The 19127-nt window shown below is 42.8% G+C and overlaps 1 protein-coding gene across 2 annotated transcripts; it reads right to left on the bottom strand.

Moving 5' to 3' along the window:
• Positions 1–1113: 1113 nt before the first annotated feature.
• On the bottom strand, positions 1114–18002 carry LOC139383542 (prolyl hydroxylase EGLN3-like). Of its 2 annotated transcripts, none has more exons than XM_071128119.1 (5): positions 17261–18002; positions 3759–3878; positions 2998–3134; positions 2715–2788; positions 1114–1967 (listed from the first exon to the last, which is right to left on the bottom strand). In XM_071128119.1, the coding sequence occupies exons 1-5, from the start codon at positions 17750–17752 to the stop codon at positions 1930–1932; spliced, it is 861 nt and encodes a 286-aa protein (XP_070984220.1). In that variant the 5' UTR covers positions 17753–18002; the 3' UTR covers positions 1114–1929. The 2 variants fall into 2 exon arrangements, with proteins under 2 accessions (XP_070984220.1, XP_070984221.1); XM_071128120.1 differs by lacking the exon at positions 17261–18002 and adding an exon at positions 15837–16339.
• Positions 18003–19127: the final 1125 nt, after the last annotated feature.

Genomic DNA, 19127 nt, shown 5'->3' on the forward strand with positions numbered 1-19127 from the left:
ATTCCTCTTGTCCAGGTGGGATGGGGCAGCGTGCAGTGCAATGGCAGTATGCGAATTGAAGTGGGTCTAGGGTGTCAGGTAAGGTGGAGGTGATATGATGCTTAACTACCCTCTAGGTTGAACTAGGTTGAACCGGGGGTGTGGACATGAAGTTAGGGTTAGGGTCAGGGTTTGGTTTAGGATTAGGCTTAGGGTTGGGTTTATGGCTAGACTAAGGGTTGAACTGGGGTGTGGACATGAAGCTAGGGTAAGCTAGGGTTAGCTTCATGTCCCTAACCCTAACCGAAACCAGACCCTGACTCTAACCCTAGCTTCATGACCACAACCCAGTTCAACCCTAACTCTAACCAAATGTTTAACCCTCAACCTAACCCTTTTTATGATACAAATGTAGTACAAACTGTGACAATATTCAGGTGGAAAATAATTGTATTTGTCTTGAATATAAGTAACAAACATTAACAAAACCACATGATTCACCATACTATAGACTATATCCACCAGCTTGGCTGACCAGCATGCAAGCTGATTTTAAGCATCAAAATCCATTACAGATAACAACCACACATAGAGTGCTGTATATCCACAATGAACAGTTTTTCATTCACCACCTCTGTAAACAGTTGAATGTTGCATCAACAATTGATTTTTTTTCTCACAAGGCGTATATACAGAAGCTGATCTGGTGTAAAGTAGTGCACCACATAGAAAAATAGGGCCGCCATTTTGGATTGGCCCTTGAGTGCTCCAGATTGCATTACCAACTTAAAACAAGTCAGACGATGTGACAGTGTGACAGGGTGCCTGACAGGTGCCCATTCTGATTTTTATTGAGGACCCCAATTCATTCAGATCAAGCGTTAACCGGTGATAGCTCACACCTGTTTTGGATGTTTTGGTGGTGATGGAGGGGGAACAGCGTTAGCGCTGTCAAATCAACAAGCGGCACCTGGCACATACCTAAAGTGGACATTGCCATCGGCCTCATGGAGTCGCATTAAAAGAAATCCCATGCAGCCTTGTTTACAAGTTGGAATACTGAAATGTACACCTCGATTAGGCTGATAGAAATCCTCATTTGTTTGTTTAATGATTTTCAGCTTGAGCGTCATTATTTCTATATAGTCTATACTTTCTCATTCTGAACTTCTAACGGAAGTGTGACGGCTGTGGCTTCCTGACAATGATCAAGAGCAGCTGCGATTTGACATCTCCAATGCTGTTCCACCTCCAACAGCGCCAAAACATCAGCTATGCAGGTGTCAGCTATCGTCAGTTAACGCTTGATCTGATTGAATCTAGGCCTTAGTGATTTTCATCATAACATTGTCACCTCAATTCATCTTTACTGTTCAAGATTTACATGCAAACATTTTAATTATAGATGAGCCAAATTGTATAATACACACGTGAGCATGCACACACCCCACCCTCTCTCTCTCTCTCTCTCTCTCTCTCTCTCGCTCTCTCTCTCTCTCTCTCTCTCTCTCTCTCAAACAGAACTATACAAACCGGCATGCATGAACTGGTAATCAATTATTTTAGAACAGCAGTAGTTAAAGGAGAAAATTCAGTTATTTTAACCCAACTACATTCTTTAACTATATTCTATAAAGACATTTCAGGAAGTAGTACAGTATTATTTGGGTTGATTCATTTAAATACAATGACGAGAATCGCTGTTATTGAAAGAGCAGAAAATCATTTTATTTCTAAATATATGCACAAAGCCATTAACGTCTCTTCTTATCATCTACCACAACCACACATCTTTGTAGCTTTCAACATCTTTGTAGCGTTTAGAAGAGGTACCACAGCACAGTCCAAACAGTGATTAGACCAAAGCATGACAACTCTGTCAGCACAAAGGATTAGGGATCCAGAGTTGTATTGTGTCACACAGGATGGAGTCTCTTATGAGGTCAAAGTTCAGGGAATACTGCTTTCATCCGGGTCTTGGGTGGAGGCTGAAATAGATTAATGCCATTAAAGTTAGAATCCTTCATTTAAATAATAACAAAGTGGTCGCCCCCCTTTGCTTTGGTAAAAGGCTGGGAGATGGGCCTGGAGAAATGGAACCACTCTAAAATTCATAGACAGAGTTGTGGATGCAAGGACTTAAAACTACTGTATAAATTATAGTTTTAGGGCTCTATTCAATATGGCTTGCAGAATTTCAGCTTTACAGCGTGTTTGAAATTTAAAGGCAATGTTCCCGTTGTAGCTGAGACTGCATTCACGGTAAATGCTGCATATGTCGGCTCAATCAAAAATCACCTTTACATTTGTATCGTGGAATCTGTAACTCTTCAGCTTTCCAGACTGAACAGAGCCCTCGAGCCCTTAAACATGTTTTGAGGCTATACAGTGTGTGTTTACATTTAAATTGGTTACAAACATTGTAGTAAAGCAAGCTTATATTTTGGGTTCTGATGGGGTACGACAGTTGAACTAAGTTAATGAGGCATTTATATGTTAAACTTTTCAAGAATCAATGGGTGTATATGATTAATCTATACATCTGAAAATGGATGTAGCGACTAAGTAAAGGATTAGGTTACATTAGGATACATGGTGTAACCTGATGCCAGTTAACCTGACTGTAGTAACTACAATGTTACTATGCAGGAATAAGAGCAACTTCATGTAAAGTGTTAACAAATGCTTTTCTTTACACATAGAAGTAAGTAAAATAATCCAATGGAGAAATGTACCTGTTAAGTCTCTAAACCGTCTCTTTGCCTCTGCCCTTTCTTCTGAATCGAAATACCACACGGTTATAGCATATCTGGAACAAAGCAATATTCTGAATTATTAGTATTATTACATAATTACATTACATCTTCTTTAGCATTTTATGAAAATCTAACAGTGTCAAGAAAATTAACTGAGAAATGTCTTCTGTATAATAATAACAGTATTCAACCGCAGATTCAGACATTTTTGCATATGAATAATTATCAGTGTAATAATAACAGTATGATGCATCAAACAGACCTTGTTGCATATGAAGGCTGCACCTCATGTGGATTCCTTCTATCTGACCAAAAGAACAGCAGTCTGTCAAACAGGGGCTCAACATCTGCAACGTAGGATTTGCCTTCGGGAAAAATGCGAAGAATTCCTCCATGCTCCTGCCAAAATAACAAAGACACATTGTTCATTTCAGCTTTACAGAATAGCAAGTTGAGCCGTAAGAGGCTTGCTCTGCAATTTACAAAGATCCTAAATCGGAGGGGGTTATCCAACAAACAGTGGACGGCAATATCTCACATTTTCATTGTCTCTAAATATAAACCATAAATATGACAAGAATCCTGATGTTATAAAGGGAACCGAACAATTAAACTGACAGTACAGTGACTGTCTTGAAAACCAAACTGTAATCTGAAAGGACTGTGGGTGTATCCCATAGTAAGAAACATATAAAACGTTATAAGAATATGTACGAAATTAAATAAAAAATTGGACAGCAAACGCTTAGTTTTATGAGACAAGTTTAAAAGCTAGACGTTTCGGCCTTCAAATACCTTCTGCAGAAGACCATTGAAGGCCAAAACATCCATTTTTTCAACTTGTCGAAATAAAACTAATATTTTTTTTATGGTGAGCCAGTGATGCGCCTTTTCCTGTCCAATGATCTCTATACATTTTTAGGTTCCACCTTTACTCGTGTTGGTTAAGCATCATCTACTTTTTTCCCGAAATTAAATATATGCAATAATATGTCATAAATATGTTATAAATCTGCAGCTCACCTGGGGGTTCCAGTTTTTGTTGAGGTAGTAGATACAGGTGATGCAGCGACCGTCAGCATTGGGATTGTCCACATGTTTCACATACCCTGTCCCTTTTCCTGGATAACACGCCACCATCGCCTGAAACAGACAAAACAAACCACAAAACATTAGTTCTCAGTCTGATACACATTATCATTTGTATAATCGCTGATCATGTGACAATATGTAACATGATAACTGTAGTGTACACCATTACAGAAGCCTTTTTTGTGAGAAAATATTTGTGGAAATGCCTTGACTATATTCTAAGAATACAGAAATAGTTTCTGCAAATCAGAGATAAAAAATATAACATGAAGACATTTATGGGTTAATATCTTGGTTGCAGAACATTTCCTGTAAGCGTTGTTTGGGGAGGGAGCGTTGTGGTTTCAGCAGAACTGGCCTACGTGCATTCAGTCAGCATCCAAGGAAGCACAATTAACCAAACTGTGGTAATCTATCTTGTGATAAGAAAGCCAAGCAAAGCCCTCAAAGCAATGCAGATGAAGACGCGTGTGGTTGCGACCAGGAGTGGGCACATTGGGTCAGATTGGGTCAGATAGAGGGTTTACTAGAGGCCAAGTGACATTCTGTCATGTAACATTTCATTTGGGCATCAGATATGGATCACAAGTTAAGGCTAGTAGGTGTAGACACGAAGGAATGTAATCGGACAAGGATTTATTTGTTTAATAGATGTACAGTGCCTTTGAATTAGTCCATCTTTTGTTTTGTTGTTTAAAATGGATTCAAAAATAATCATTCTCACCCATCTACACACAATACCCAATAATGACAAAGTGGAAAAATGTTTTTAGAAATTGTAGAAAATGTATTGTGTGTAAAATGTATAAATACAGAAATATCTAATTTACATAAGTATTCACACCCCTGAGTCAATACTTTGTAGAAGGGCGGTACACCTGTCAAACGGTAACGCAGGAGTCCTAAGCCGAGCTCAGGGAGGACAGAAACCCCCCGTGGAGCAGAACGGCAAAAGCTCTCTTGATCTTGATTTTCATGATCTTCTGAGATCTTCTGTTGAATCTGACAATTAATCTTAATGGTTGTACAGCCGTCTCAAATAAAACTGTGAAGGACCTCGGCGTTACTCTGGACCCTGATCTCTCTTTTGACGAACATATCAAGACTGTTTCAAAGACAGCTTTTTTCCATCTACGTAACATTGCAAAAATCAGAAACTTTCTGTCCAAAAATGATGCAGAAAAATTAATCCATACTTTTGTTACTTCTAGGTTAGACTACTGCAATGCTCTACTTTCCGGCTACCCGGATAAAGCACTAAATAAACTTCAGTTAGTGCTAAATACGGCTGCTAGAATCCTGACTAGAACCAAAACATTTGATCATATTACTCCAGTGCTAGCCTGTCACGCCCTGATATGGGTGATTTATGTGTTCTGTCTTGTCTAGGGTTTTTTGGGTTGTGTTCAGTTTAGGTATCTAGGTAAGTCTATGGTTGCCTAGATTGGTTCTCAATCAGAGGCAGGTGTTTATTGTTGTCTCTGATTGGGAACCATATTTAGGCAGCCACATTCTTTGGGTATTTTGTGGGTGATTGTTTCCTGTCTTTGTGTTTACTGCACCAGATAGGGCTGTTTCGGTTTTCTGTTTATTGTTTTGTAGTTTGTTAATGTTTGAGTTTTCTTATTAAAGAACCATGAACTATAACCACGCTGCGTTTTGGTCCGCCTCTCCTTCCCAGGAAGAAAACCGTGACAGAATCACCCACCACAACAGGACCAAGCGGCGTGGTGAAAAGCAGCAGCAGCAACAGCAGGAGAGGCAGCGGCTGCAGGAGAAGCAGCCAGCATCACAAGACTCATGGACATGGGAGGACGAGTTGGACGGAAAAGGACCCTGGGCAGAGCCGGGGGAATATCGCTGCCCCAAAGCAGAGCTGGAGGCAGCGAAAGCAGAGAGGCGACATTACGAGGAGCAGGAGAGGCAGCAACATCAGGATTTTGGGACATGGAAGCAGAATCTGGACTATACAACTTGGGAAGAGATAGACAGGTGGGCGGTCGACCCAGGGAGAGTGCCGGAGCCCGCCTGGGATTCGATGGAGCAGTGCGAGGAAGGTTACAGGAGAATGGAGTTGGCGAAACGAGCACGGCAGCGTGGTAGGAAGCCCGAGAGTCAGCTCCTAAAATTTCTTGGGGGGGCACACAGGAAGTATGGCGAAGCCAGGTAGGACACCTGCGCCAACTTCCTGTGCTTACTGGAGAGCCAGAGAGACCGGGCAGGCACCGTGTTATGCTGTGGAGCGCACAGTGTCTCCAGTGCGGGTGCATAGCTCGGTGCGGTAGAGTGGGCATCGAGCCAGGTAAGGTTGGGCAGGCTCGGTGCTCAAGAGCTCCAGTGCGCCTGCACGGTCCGGTCTATCCAGTGCCACCTACACGCACCAGCCCTCCGGTGGCAGCCCCCCGCACCAGGCTTCCTATGTGTGTCCAGAGCCCAGTACTCCCTGTTCCTCCTCCCCGCACTCGCCCTGAGGTGCGTGTCCTCTGCCCAGTAACACCAACGCCGGCACCACGCACCAGGCCTACAGTGCGCCTCGTCTGTCCAGCGCTGCTAGAGTCTCCCGTCTGTCCAGAGCTGCTAGAGTCTCCCGTCTGTCCAGATCCGCCAGAGTCTCCCGTCTGTCCAGAGCCGCCAGAGTCTCCCGTCTGTCCAGATCCGCCAGAGTCTCCCGTCTGTCCAGAGCCGCCAGAGTCTCCCGTCTGTCCAGAGCCGCCAGAGTCTCCCGTCTGTCCAGAGCCGCCAGAGTCTCCCGTCTGTCCAGAGCCGCCAGAGTCTCCCGTCTGTCCAGAGCCGCCAGAGTCTCCCGTCTGTCCAGAGCCGCCAGAGTCTCCCGTCTGTCCAGAGCCGCCAGAGTCTCCCGTCTGTCCAGAGCCGCCAGAGTCTCCCGTCTGTCCAGAGCCGCCAGAGTCTCCCGTCTGTCCAGAGCCGCCAGAGTCTCCCGTCTGTCCAGAGCCGCCAGAGTCTCCCGTCTGTCCAGAGCCGCCAGAGTCTCCCGTCTGTCCAGAGCCGCCAGAGTCTCCCGTCTGTCCAGAGCCGCCAGAGTCTCCCGTCTGTCCAGAGCCGCCAGAGTCTCCCGTCTGTCCAGAGCCGCCAGAGTCTCCCGTCTGTCCAGAGCCGCCAGAGTCTCCCGTCTGTCCAGAGCCGCCAGAGCCGCCAGAGCCGCCAGTCTGCCAGGATCCGCCAGAGCCGCCAGTCAGCCAGGATCTGCCAGAGCCGTCAACCTGCCTGAGCTACCTCTTAGTCCTGAGCTACCCCTCGGTCCTGAGCTTCCTCAGTAATGAGGCACCCCTCAGTCCAGGTGGGCCCTTATTTAGGGTTACTAGGCCAAGGTCGGCGGCGAGGGTCGCCACTCAAAGGACGCTAAAAAAGCAGACTAAGACTATGGTGGAATGGGGTCCACGTCCTGCGCCAGAGCCGCCACCGTGGACAGACGCCCACCCAAACCCTCCCCTATGGGTTTAGGTGTGCGGCCGGGAGTCCGCATGTTTGGGGGGGGGGGGGGGGGGGGGGGGGGGGGGTTATCTTTGTTTTCTTTATTATTTTAGGGGGGGGATATGGGTGATTTATGTGTTTTCACGCCCTGGCCTTAGTTATCTTTGTTTTCTTTATTATTTTAGTTAGGCCAGGGTGTGATATGGGTGATTTATGTGTTTTGACTTGTCTAGGGTTTTTTGTAGATTTATGGGGTTGTGTTCAGTTTAGGTGTCTAGGTAAGTCTATGGTCTATGGTTGGTCCTCTATGGTTGACCCCTCACGCCCCTGGTAAATCTCAGGCCACAGACAAATTCCTTTGTCCTGTTACTATGGAGAACCAGCCTCAGAACATTAAACATGAAATAAAGGGACTTTGGAACAACGTTTTCCGTCAGCCACAATGGTGGTCATGACGATAGATGGAATATGAAAATGTATGTCATTTTTGTTTAAAGGTTTTCTAGTATATGTTTGATGTTTATACATTGTACGTTGTATGGAACATATCCAAATCAAAGAGAATGTTTTGGGAAAGATGAAATGTGAAGTTAGTTGTCTAAAATTGGATTTGAGTAAAATCTAGACCTTGCCCTCATAACTTGGTATGCCCAGAGAATTGCCCTAGAGGCGGTTACGCCCACTTCTGACCCAAGGGTATAAAACCTGTGAGTAAAGAATTTACAGGGAAGACTACGTGACCCAAGCTGCAGCCAAGGTCTAAATGTCAATGAAACCAGAACGCAACACAAGTTTGAAGACAAAGAAATCCTTTTCTACCCAAGCTACGGATGAGTAGCTGTGTCTAAGCGGGTGAATTCAAGCTGGACCCCCTTAGCATCCAATCCCAGCGAATCGTGGTATCTAAAAGGTTTCATTCCTATGCTGTGAGCTCTGAGCTACAGAGCTGTCTGTCCTCAGAAGACCCCTTCCAGAGCAAGGGTGAGGGAACAGACTCCTAAGCCAAAAGGACACTGACATCGTGAGGATGGCTAGAAAGGCGCGCCGGAGAAGTGCATCATCGAGCAGCCTGAACAGTCCACACGGAGGATCCACAGATAACTTCCCCACGTAATTACATCATTATATTCTGACCAATAAGAGCGGCAGTTTGGGGCAAGGCTAGGGTTAGAATAAGCATAGCTGACAAATTCACCCAAATGTATATTTCTCTCGTGTACTTTCTCTTTTTCTCTCTCTTTGAAATCCCCATTTTGGGTAACACGCGCCATAGTGTGTTGGCCCGTTATACTAAGTTCTAACCAATAGCCTATAATGTTTTTTGTCTGTGTGTATCTTTTATTATAATTTTAGCTTTATAGTACATAAATATTCAACTAAGATTGGTGTGGTACGAACTCATTGGTGAGACCTGGGTCCATGCAGATTCCCGGACTATACGACGTTCAGAACGAGATGGTAGAGGTAACTGGTTAATTAGCGACTGTTGTAAAATCGATATTCTGATATTCTTTGAGTCAATTTGGGAAATAGAAACTCAATAAAAACTAGTTTTCCCATGGTGCCCCAAGTTAATGAGTTAATAATTGCTTGATTCAGTTAATCACGTAATTAGAAACTTTAATCATTCGATGAGCAACAGTAGTCACATTAACTAATACAAAGTCACGACACCTCCCTACACTGGCTTCCTGTTAAGGCAAGGGCTGATTTCAAGGTTTTACTGCTAACCTACAAAGCATTACATGGGCTTGCTCCTACCTATCTCTCTGATTTGGTCCTGCCGTACATACCTACACGTACGCGCTACGGTCACAAGACGCAGGCCTCCTAATTGTCCCTAGAATTTCTAAGCAAACAGCTGGAGGCAGGGCTTTCACCTATAGAGCTCCATTTTTATGGAATGGTCTGCCTACCCATGTGAGAGACGCAGACTCGGTCTCAACCTTTAAGTCTTTACTGAAGACTCTTCTCTTCAGTGGGTCATATGATTAAGTCTAGTCTGGCCCAGGAGTGTGAAGGTGAACGCAAAGGCTCTGGAGCAACGAACCGCCCTTGCTGTCTCTGCCTGGCCGGTTCCCCTCTTTCCACTGGGATTCTCTGCTTCTAACCCTATTACAGGGGCTGAGTCACTGGCTTACTGGTGCTCTTTCATGCCGTCCCTAGGAGGGGTGCGTCACTTGAGTGGGTTGAGTCACTGTTGTGATCTTCCTGTCTGGGTTGGCGCCCCCCCCTTGGGTTGTGCCGTGGCAGAGATCTTTGTGGGCTATACTCTGCCTTGTCTCAGGATGGTAAGTTGGTGGTTGAAGATATCCCTCTAGTGGTGTGGGGGCTGTGCTTTGGCAAAGTGGGTGGGGTTATATCCTTCCTGTTTGGACCTGTCCGGGGGCCAACTGACATTTACTCCTGAGGTGTTGACTTGCTACACCCCCGACAACTACTGTGATTATTATTATTTGACCATGCTGGTCATTTATGAACATTTGAACATCTTGGCCATGTTCTGTTATAATCTCCACCCGGCACAGCCAGATGAGGACTGGCCACCCCTCATAGCCTGGTTCCTCTCTAGGTTTCTTCCTAGGTTTTTGCCTTTCTAGGGAGTTTTTCCTAGCCACCATGCTTCTACACCTGCATTGCTTGCTGTTTGGGGGTTTAGGCTGGGTTTCTGTACAGCACTTTGAGATATCAACTGATGTACGAAGGGCTATAAAAATACATTTGATTTGATTTGATTTAGAATGGGAAGAGACAGCCTTTAAAATGTTAATATTGTCTTTTGTGTCATCACTTCAGATTGGTACTTTATGCATCTAAGTTTGACTGTGACCTCTCCAGCTTGCTTTTAATAAACAATGATTCATTTAAGATTGATTTCAAGTGTCCCATGTGTAGAATTTCCACAACAGTCTCTAAGAGCTTTCCACACCTGAATTGTGCAACATTTGTCCATTATTCTTTTCAAAATTCTTCAAGCTCTGTCAAATTAAATCATTGGTTAACAAACCATTTTCAGGTCTTGCCTTAGATTTTCAAGTAGATTTAAGTCACAACTGTAACTAGGCCACTCAGGAACATTCAATGTCTTCTTGGTAAGCAATTCAAGTGTAGATTTGGCCTTGTGTTTTAGGTTATTGTCCTGCTGGAAGCAGGACAATAACCTAAGTGTTTAGCTACACTCCATTTATTTTTTTATCCTGAAAAACTCTTAATGACTACAAGCATACCCATAACATGATGCAGCCACCACTATGCTTGAAAATATGGAGAGTGGTACTTAGTAATATGTTGTATTGGATTTCCCCCAAACATAACACTTTGTATTCAGGACAAAAAACAATGAAAGGGAGCTAGGGAGGACGTCTGTATCTTTGTAGTGACTAGATGTATTGATACACCATCCAAAGTGTAATTAATAACTTCACCATGCTCAAAGGGATATTCAATGTCTGCTTTAAAATGTTTTACCCATCTACCAATAGGTTTCCTTCTTTGCGAGGCATTGGAACATCTCCCTGGTCTTTGTGGTTGAATCTGTGTTTGAAATTCACTGCTCAATTGAGGGACCTTACAGATAATTGTATTAGTGGGGTACAGAGATGACGTAGTCATTCAAAAATCATGTTAAAACACTACTATTGCAGGCAGAGTGAGTCCATGCAACTTATTTAGACTTGCCATAACAAAGGGGTTGAATACTTAGCGACTGAAGACATGTCAGCTTTTCAGTTTTAATTCATTGTAAAATATTCTAAAAACATATTTCCACTTTGACATTATGAGGTATCGTGTGCAGACCAATGACAAAAAAATCTAAATGTAATCCTTTTTAATTCAGGCTGTAACACAACAAAATGTGGAAAAAGTCAAGAGGTGTGAATTCTTTCTCAAGGCACTGTAAATAGTGAGTATGTGACAGATTATGATATGACCTTCAACTAGGGATTCCACAGCACTATTCTCGCAGCACAAACAGCTGTGCCTTAGGAACTCTCAGGAAACAGGAAGAGGGTTCCCCTGAGATCCTGCCCAGAAAGATTTGACCTTTGGTCCTCACACATTATAGGAAAAGGTCACTGGACTCAGACTGCCTACACATGGAATTCAGTTACTGTGTTGCTTAACAAGTGACATCCCAAAATGCTTTGTTTGTCAAGACCAGCTGTGGTGACAAAACTATGCATTTCCTCCTAACTAGAAACTTTAGAATGCAAAGTGGACAAAGGGACTGATCTGTGGTCTCATTTCAGGGAAAACAGACTAAAAGTACGTGAATAGTTTCATTCCAAAAGGCTATATATCCAATTTCACAAATGTTGGTAAATGAGCTATTTTGTTCAAAGAACTTATGAAAGACATTGGTGTGTTTTCCCACATCTAATCATGTCATGGGGTTTTTAGATGACAGACATGAATGTGTTTGAAAACTATCAGTTTATGGTTTTATTTCAGAGACAAACAATCACATTGTTTTGCAAAAAGAGATACTGTATACCAGTGGAGGCTGCTGAGGGGAGGACGGCTCATAATAATGGCTGGAACGTCACAAATGGAATGGGCATCAAACACATGGAAACAATGTGTTTGATGTATTTGATGCATTCCACTGATTGCGCTCCAGCCACACCTACACTCCTGTAAGTTTTAACTCTAACCCGGTTCCTGGAGAGCTACACTCCTGTAAGTTTTAACTCTAACCCGGTTCCTGGAGAGCTACACTCCTGTAAGTTTTAACTCTAACCCGGTTCCTGGAGAGCTACACTCCTGTAAGTTTTAACTCTAACCCGGTTCCTGGAGAGCTACACTCCTGTAAGTTTTAACTCTAACCCGGTTCCTGGAGAGCTACACTCCTGTAAGTTTTAACTCTAACCCGGTTCCTGGAGAGCTACACTCCTGTAAGTTTTAACTCTAACCCGGTTCCTGGAGAGCTACACTCCTGTAAGTTTTAACTCTAACCCGGTTCCTGGAGAGCTACACTCCTGTAAGTTTTAACTCTAACCCGGTTCCTGGAGAGCTACACTCCTGTAGGTTTTAACTCTAACCCGGTTCCTGGAGAGCTACACTCCTGTAAGTTTTAACTCTAACCCGGTTCCTGGAGAGCTACACTCCTGTAAGTTTTAACTCTAACCCGGTTCCTGGAGAGCTACACTCCTGTAAGTTTTAACTCTAACCCGGTTCCTGGAGAGCTACACTCCTGTAAGTTTTAACTCTAACCCGGTTCCTGGAGAGCTACACTCCTGTAAGTTTTAACTCTAACCCGGTTCCTGGAGAGCTACACTCCTGTAAGTTTTAACTCTAACCCGGTTCCTGGAGAGCTACACTCCTGTAAGTTTTAACTCTAACCCGGTTCCTGGAGAGCTACACTCCTGTAAGTTTTAATTGGTGGATATAGCGTTTTGGAAATAAACTCTTCATCTTATCCTGTGATTTTCAGTTTCTCCAGGAAGAGTCCATATTAGGTTCCTTAAAGAAGAATATCCCCAGACACGAAAACAAAAGGATAATATAATGACCGTAAAAATAGCATTGGAATCGTGTCATGCCAGCAACCTAACAATTTCACAGCAACCTTTAGACTATTCCTTCAACAATCTCTCTTCTTTGATTGTTGAACGATTACTATTATGCACACACCCATATAATAAAGCTGTAATAAAATGCCTCTTCTGGAGCAACATCACAAGGGTCTTATCTGATAAAGTGATCCTTTAGTTTATTTGCACCGCAGCATATTTCCTGTCGGCACATACTGAGGAAAGGAGTATTATGACGCACACAGTGTTTACTGTCTACAGTGGGGGCACGTATGCACGTACACACAGTGTTGTCAAAGAAGAGCGAAAACATATGAAGCAAGAGAAAGGAGGAGTGGGAAGTCCTCACAGAGCAGAGCTGGCAGGCTGCCAGGATGTTGAAGGTTTAATGACAGTGCTACGTGTCCAGCATGAGCCAGCAGACGCAACATAGCACTGCTAGGTCTACAGGCCTCTCCCTCTCTCCCTCTTCCTCCCTCTCTCCTTTTCCCTATCTCTCTCCATGTACCTCTATATCCCGCTCTTGTTCTCTCTCTCCCCCTCCAACAGTCAATGACTCCTCAATCAGTCCAGACAACAGACAAATGAACAGGCTGGGTGTCAACCAGCTAAAATACTCTTTTGACATGGTTTCAGGTTTGTCACCTTTTCTTTGTAATGATATCTTATGAGGAAAGTTGTGTCTTTAGAATCCACTGACATGTGTTATGTTTGATCAAAACTGCTTCCAAATCTCAACAAATAAAACATCTCCACAGAGCAGTCAAATCAATTAAAATTAGTGTTATCAAATAAACAAGTGACAAAGATACTGCAGCACTCAACCGTCTATAAATCCTTCTTTAACATGAATAAATGACACATGATCATTTGCTGCTGTTTTTGACACATTATCATCTGATAAATGGTTTGTCCACATAAGGCTGGGAGCAGGGTCCAGTGATGTGAGAAAGGGAGAAGGGTGTTGGTCTGTGGGTGGTGGTGGGATGTGCAGTACTGGCTGACACTATGGCCAAGTCTGGTGTGTTGCAATGTAGTATCGTGTTCACACGCAATTTCCTGCTTGAAACTCTGATTTTCTGAGAGTACAAACAGCTATAGGCAGTGTGAGGAGTCACGTACCACCCATAACTTCCACTGCAATCAACACAACATACGTGTGTTCGCATTCCCTGTTGACTGCATATAAGATCAAAGTTACTGTGAATAGATTGTGGGATTGCCATGGCTCTATGCAACAATGCTTTACAAAGCCCTGCAAAATATGTAATGAAGTATGTTTACAGTATGGAAGCAATTGGTCCAACTGTAAGCCTACACTTTGAGGCTCACAATTATTACAAATATATGATGGTAAAAAGGGGAGTATTAAATACACAAAATGGTGGCAATCCAAAGTTCACTGACAACATTTTAAAAAGTTGACTGATATGCATTAAAAAATTATATAATTCAGAATGCATAGGCCAACCCTTAAATGAATATAATATAATAAAATATTAGGACATAAAAATCCATATAGCCCAATAGTTGTGTTTTACATTGACAGGGGTGCAGTGGAGCGGGTCAAGAGGTTCCTCGGTGTCTAAATCACCAAGGACTTAAAATGGTCCACACACGCACACTGTCATGGAGACCTCGTGGGACATCAAATCCTCAAAAAGTTATACAGCTGTACCATTGAGAGCATCTTGACAAGCTGCAGACATCCCAGGACATTACCGGGGCCGAGCTCCCTGCCATCCAGGACCTCTATATCAGGCGGGTTGAAAGGAAGATCCAAAAATCATTGAAGACTCCAGCCACCCTAGCCAAGTGTCGGCTGGAGTGGTGTAAAGCTTGTCGCCATTGGACTCTGGAGCAGTGTAAACACGTTCTCTGGAGTGATGAATCACGCTTCACTATCTGGCAGTACGACAGACAAATCTGGGTTTGGCAGATGCCAGAAGAGATGCTACCAGCCCCAATGCATAGTGCCAACTGTAAAGTTTGGTGGAGGAGGAATAATGTCTGGGCTGTTTTTCATGGTTCGGGCTAGGCCACTTAGTTCCAGTGAAGGAAAATCTTAACGCTACAGCATACAATGACATTCTAGATTATTCTGTGCTTCCAACTTTGTGGCAATAGTTTGGGGAAGGCCCTTTCCTGTTTCAGCATGACAATGCCCCCGTGCGTGCACAAATGAGGTCAATCCAGAAATGGTTTGTCATGATCGGTGTGGAATAACTTGACTGGCATGCACAGAGCCCCGATCTCAACCCCATCGAACACCTCTAGGATGAATTGGAACGCCGACTGTGAGCCAGGCCTAATAGCCCAACATCAGTGCTCGACTTCACTAATGCTCTTCTGGCTGAACGGAAATAAGTCCCCACAGCAATGTTCCAACATCTAGTGGAAAGCCTTCCCAGAAGAGTGGAGGCTGTTATAGCAGCAAACGGTGGACCAACTCCATATTAATGCCCATGATTTTAGAATGAGATGTTTAACGAGCAGGTGTCCACATACTTTTGGACATGTAGTGTTTGTACCTCTTTCACTCCAGTATCCCTGCACATTGTAAATATAGTATTGGAACTGACCCTGTATACAGTATAGCTTACTTACTTCTCATGTTCTTCTTATTTTTATTTATTGTGTGTTTTTGTTCTACCTTATGTTATTTTTACTACTACATTGATAATGATTACTGATTATTGTTGGGTTTAGTGCTTGCAAGAAAGGCATTTCACTGTATTTGTGCACATGACATTAAAAGTTTAAATTTTACTTGTTTTAACCCCTTATATATAAACAGTGCATTTGTAAGAACATCATATAGACCTAGGCCAGACTCTAACATGTTATATAAAGTTTAGGTCATATAATAACAATATACATATTTCTTCCATCAATAATACGTTTAGAGGTGTGTCCACAACTGTAGCGTTTATAGTAATGTAGTACTGTACAGGCCTACTAAATTAGCTCTGTCGTCAAAACAGTGACCCCCTTCAAACACCATCGACACGCTCAATTTACGCAAAACTGTCGCACAACTTACCTTCGATCTTTCTCGAATTATACTTTTCCCAAGTCGACCGATGCAAAGAGAAACCAACTTATCGATTAATGTCAGAAGGAGGTGAATAGCCTCGCACCTCTTTTCACCTCCATTGACCCAGGCTATCTTATCTCCTCTAATGTTCCTTTTGGAGACCCCAAAAGGGCCAGGACCAGCCAGCTGTCCATCCTGCAGAACTCCAGAGTAGTGCATCTCTTTCACTTGGTTCAAAACAAAGTGCCCAACCAATTCTCCTAGAAAGTTGTCTACGTAAAAGAATCCTTGGTCCAGTAGAGATGGGACAATATGGTCCATGGCTAACCGCTCCAACTCTGTGTCCATTACATGTTGCAGAAGAGGCATTTTGACGATTTATGAGGAATTTAATGCAGCTTAAATCAGCTCCTAAAGTTGTTACTGCAACTGCATGGTAATGTCAGTGCATCAGGGTATGGTTCACTGATAAATATTTATCAACAATGAAGCTCTCAGAAACGACTATATTCAATTCTTAAGAAATGAAATGTCACAGAAGAGTTATGTTCTGCAGCAACTCTAAACTTCAAACTATAAACAAGCAGCGAATGAGGCACCTGGATATAACTACAGAACGTGCAAGATGTGTTGTAGCACTAGAGGGGCGGAGGGAAGCAAGGACCTTCATTCATTCTATTGAACTGACTCAGAACGCCTACGCACGATCACATACAATTAGAACTACATTTACGCTTATAAATGCATATTATTCTAAATGCACAATTACAAATAAGTACGGATAAACGATGAATATCCCTAATTTTAAATTTGGGCGTAAAATTAAAGTGATCGTTTAAAATTGCGTTTTTCATTGGGCTAATGATAAAATACAGACGTTTATAAGTAGATACAACTTTGTGTAATTGACCTTTGCACAAACATCTCCAATGCAATTTATATATAAAAAAAATTATATATATATATATATGTGTGTGTTTATTTCTGTGCGCGTGCGTTAGGAGTGTCCCCCGCCATTGAGGATTCCACCAGGCGCATGTAGCCCTCTTGAAACCGCTCGCTGCACGTCCTCTCCACTAAGGTAAACATGACAATGGCAAAGTGCCACAAACCCCGACTTTTGCATCCCCATGAAAAGTGTCTGGGTATAATAATAATAACAATAATAAATACAAAATATAAATCATTTATTGAAGTATTTACTATTACTTAGTAATTGTGTATAATTATATTATGGTGTCAATGTCTAGGCTAAGAACTATCATTATGAGCACAAAGACAAGGTCAATTGAATCAAATATGAATAGACAGTTTTTTCCACCTGTTGCCCTAAGGAATAGGATATACATCATAAACTAACACATGCAGATTGTGCATTAGTGATTGTGCATTAATACCAGTCAGTCCTGATTGAGTAAAATACTACTAACCTTATGCCTCCCTTTAATTTTGTAGCTTCCCAGTTTACCGTCGGCATAGGTGATGAGTTTATCCATCCTTGTCAATAGAAAGCCAAGGTTTTCACAACCTGTTTCAGTCCCTTCCACCCACGCAATTTTATCACCTCGAATGGATTTATTTTTGCCAAAGTTTCCACCTGCAAGTTCCCCGTCTTGCATCTTTCCACCTTGGTGAATGTGTCGGACTTCCTGTAGAACGCGCTCTCCAATTTTGTTTCCGAGAAAATTGTCCACAATGCACAGACCATATGAATTCATACATGGCACAATATATTGCAAAACTAATTTGTGAGGGTTACGCCTTTTATGATCTTTAGATTTTGGCCTGTAACTGCGGGGTTTTCTGAGGCCACTCGGCAAGACCCCCTCCCTCGACTTGTCTTCATCATTATTAACAGTGATTTTACCCTTTGAGGACACTTCCAAACTGTGGTCATCCCCCTGCACTGCAATATTGTTCATTTTGAGGGCTTTTCTTTGAAGACAAGTCCCCGCTAATTGTTTTTCTCCTAAAGTAGTCCAATATCTTCCGACTGAGCCGTTTGAAAGGCCTACTTGTCGCGTCAGTATACTCAATTGATAGTGGGCTCGTTTGAGTGGTAAGGCTGAAGTAACCGACTGCAGTCGAAAGTCGAGGAGTGAAGTCAGGGGAGGTGCATCTGCGACACCCGAAAGTCTGGCGCTAATGTGGTTTTCCAACAGCAAGACTCAGATCAACATGACAGTGTTGTCATTGTTAATACACGTGCATCTTTATAATGTTGAAATAAACATCCCTCCTACAGCCATATCACACACAAACGGAACACAAATGTGTGAGAGAGTCTCAAATATCACATTCATTTGTAGACACTAGTCTACATGAACAGCCTGTTCTCATAGACTAGAAGTAACATAGTAAACGGAAATCCGGGACTCTCAAATTAATATGCTGTGTTATGTTTGGTAATGTTACATAAAACAGGTTACTTAAGGCAAAAACGGAAGGAGGGTGGTTGGTCGAGGTGAATGGGTGGGCATATAACACAAACATCTTAGCAACCCAAAGGGTGTGTGTTTGAATCTCATCACGGACAACTTTAGGATTTTACCTAAATAGCAACTTTGCAACTACTTACTACTTTTTAGGGACTTTTTTGCAACTACTTAACTTTCCCCTAACCCTAACCTTAACCCTTTAACCTAACTCCTAACGTTAACCCTGAACCCCTAGCTAATGTTAGCCACCAAGATAACGTTAGTGTTAACCACCTAGCTAACATTAGCCACAACAAATTTGAATATTTACATATAACACATATTGCAAATTTGTAACATTGTATGAATTGCAATTCATAACCAGTGGTGTGTATTTATGGATGCCAAGGGAAGCCAGGTTTCCCCAAAAACGTACCAAATTTTCAAGAGGCTGAATGTATCTTACCGGAGAAAGCATCCGAGCGTATGTGTAGCCCATCTATCTGATGCTGTCTGGTCAAAAAGAGTATAACATTGTTGCCGCCCGTAGCATTGAATGCAACGGAAGCCAGCGAGCATTTGGCCTCCCTTGGTAAAAATAAATCAATAATAATAATAGCCAATCAGTGTTAAACTAATCTGAGTGAGCTCAACTGTGAATGGTCCTGGTGGACAACAAAAAAAGTGTCAAGGGGAAGCCAGTTTGGATTTGTCTTCACACCAATCATATCAAAAGCCAAACCTCATTGACAGAATAAACTTGAATTGTTGCATCTCGTTTTGTTGTTGTCCTTGGTGGCTAGCTAGCTAAAATGGTCCCTTTCCTAAATTAGCCATGGATGGAGGTAGGGATTTGGACTTGTGGTTTTACTTAATTCTC

Source organism: Oncorhynchus clarkii, chromosome 25 (assembly GCF_045791955.1).
Source record: "Oncorhynchus clarkii lewisi isolate Uvic-CL-2024 chromosome 25, UVic_Ocla_1.0, whole genome shotgun sequence".
NCBI classification, from domain to species: domain Eukaryota; kingdom Metazoa; phylum Chordata; class Actinopteri; order Salmoniformes; family Salmonidae; genus Oncorhynchus; species Oncorhynchus clarkii.

Coding starts and splice junctions, on each gene's coding strand:
- LOC139383542 (XM_071128119.1), bottom strand. CDS start 17,752: ATGAACAATATTGCAGTGCAGGGGGATGACCACAGTTTGGAAGTGTCC. Junction 3,135..3,758: donor ACAAAAACTGGAACCCCCAG/GTGAGCTGCAGA, acceptor TTATTTTGGCAG/GAGCATGGAGGAATTCTTCG. Junction 2,789..2,997: donor CAGCCTTCATATGCAACAAG/GTCTGTTTGATG, acceptor GCTTTGTTCCAG/ATATGCTATAACCGTGTGGT.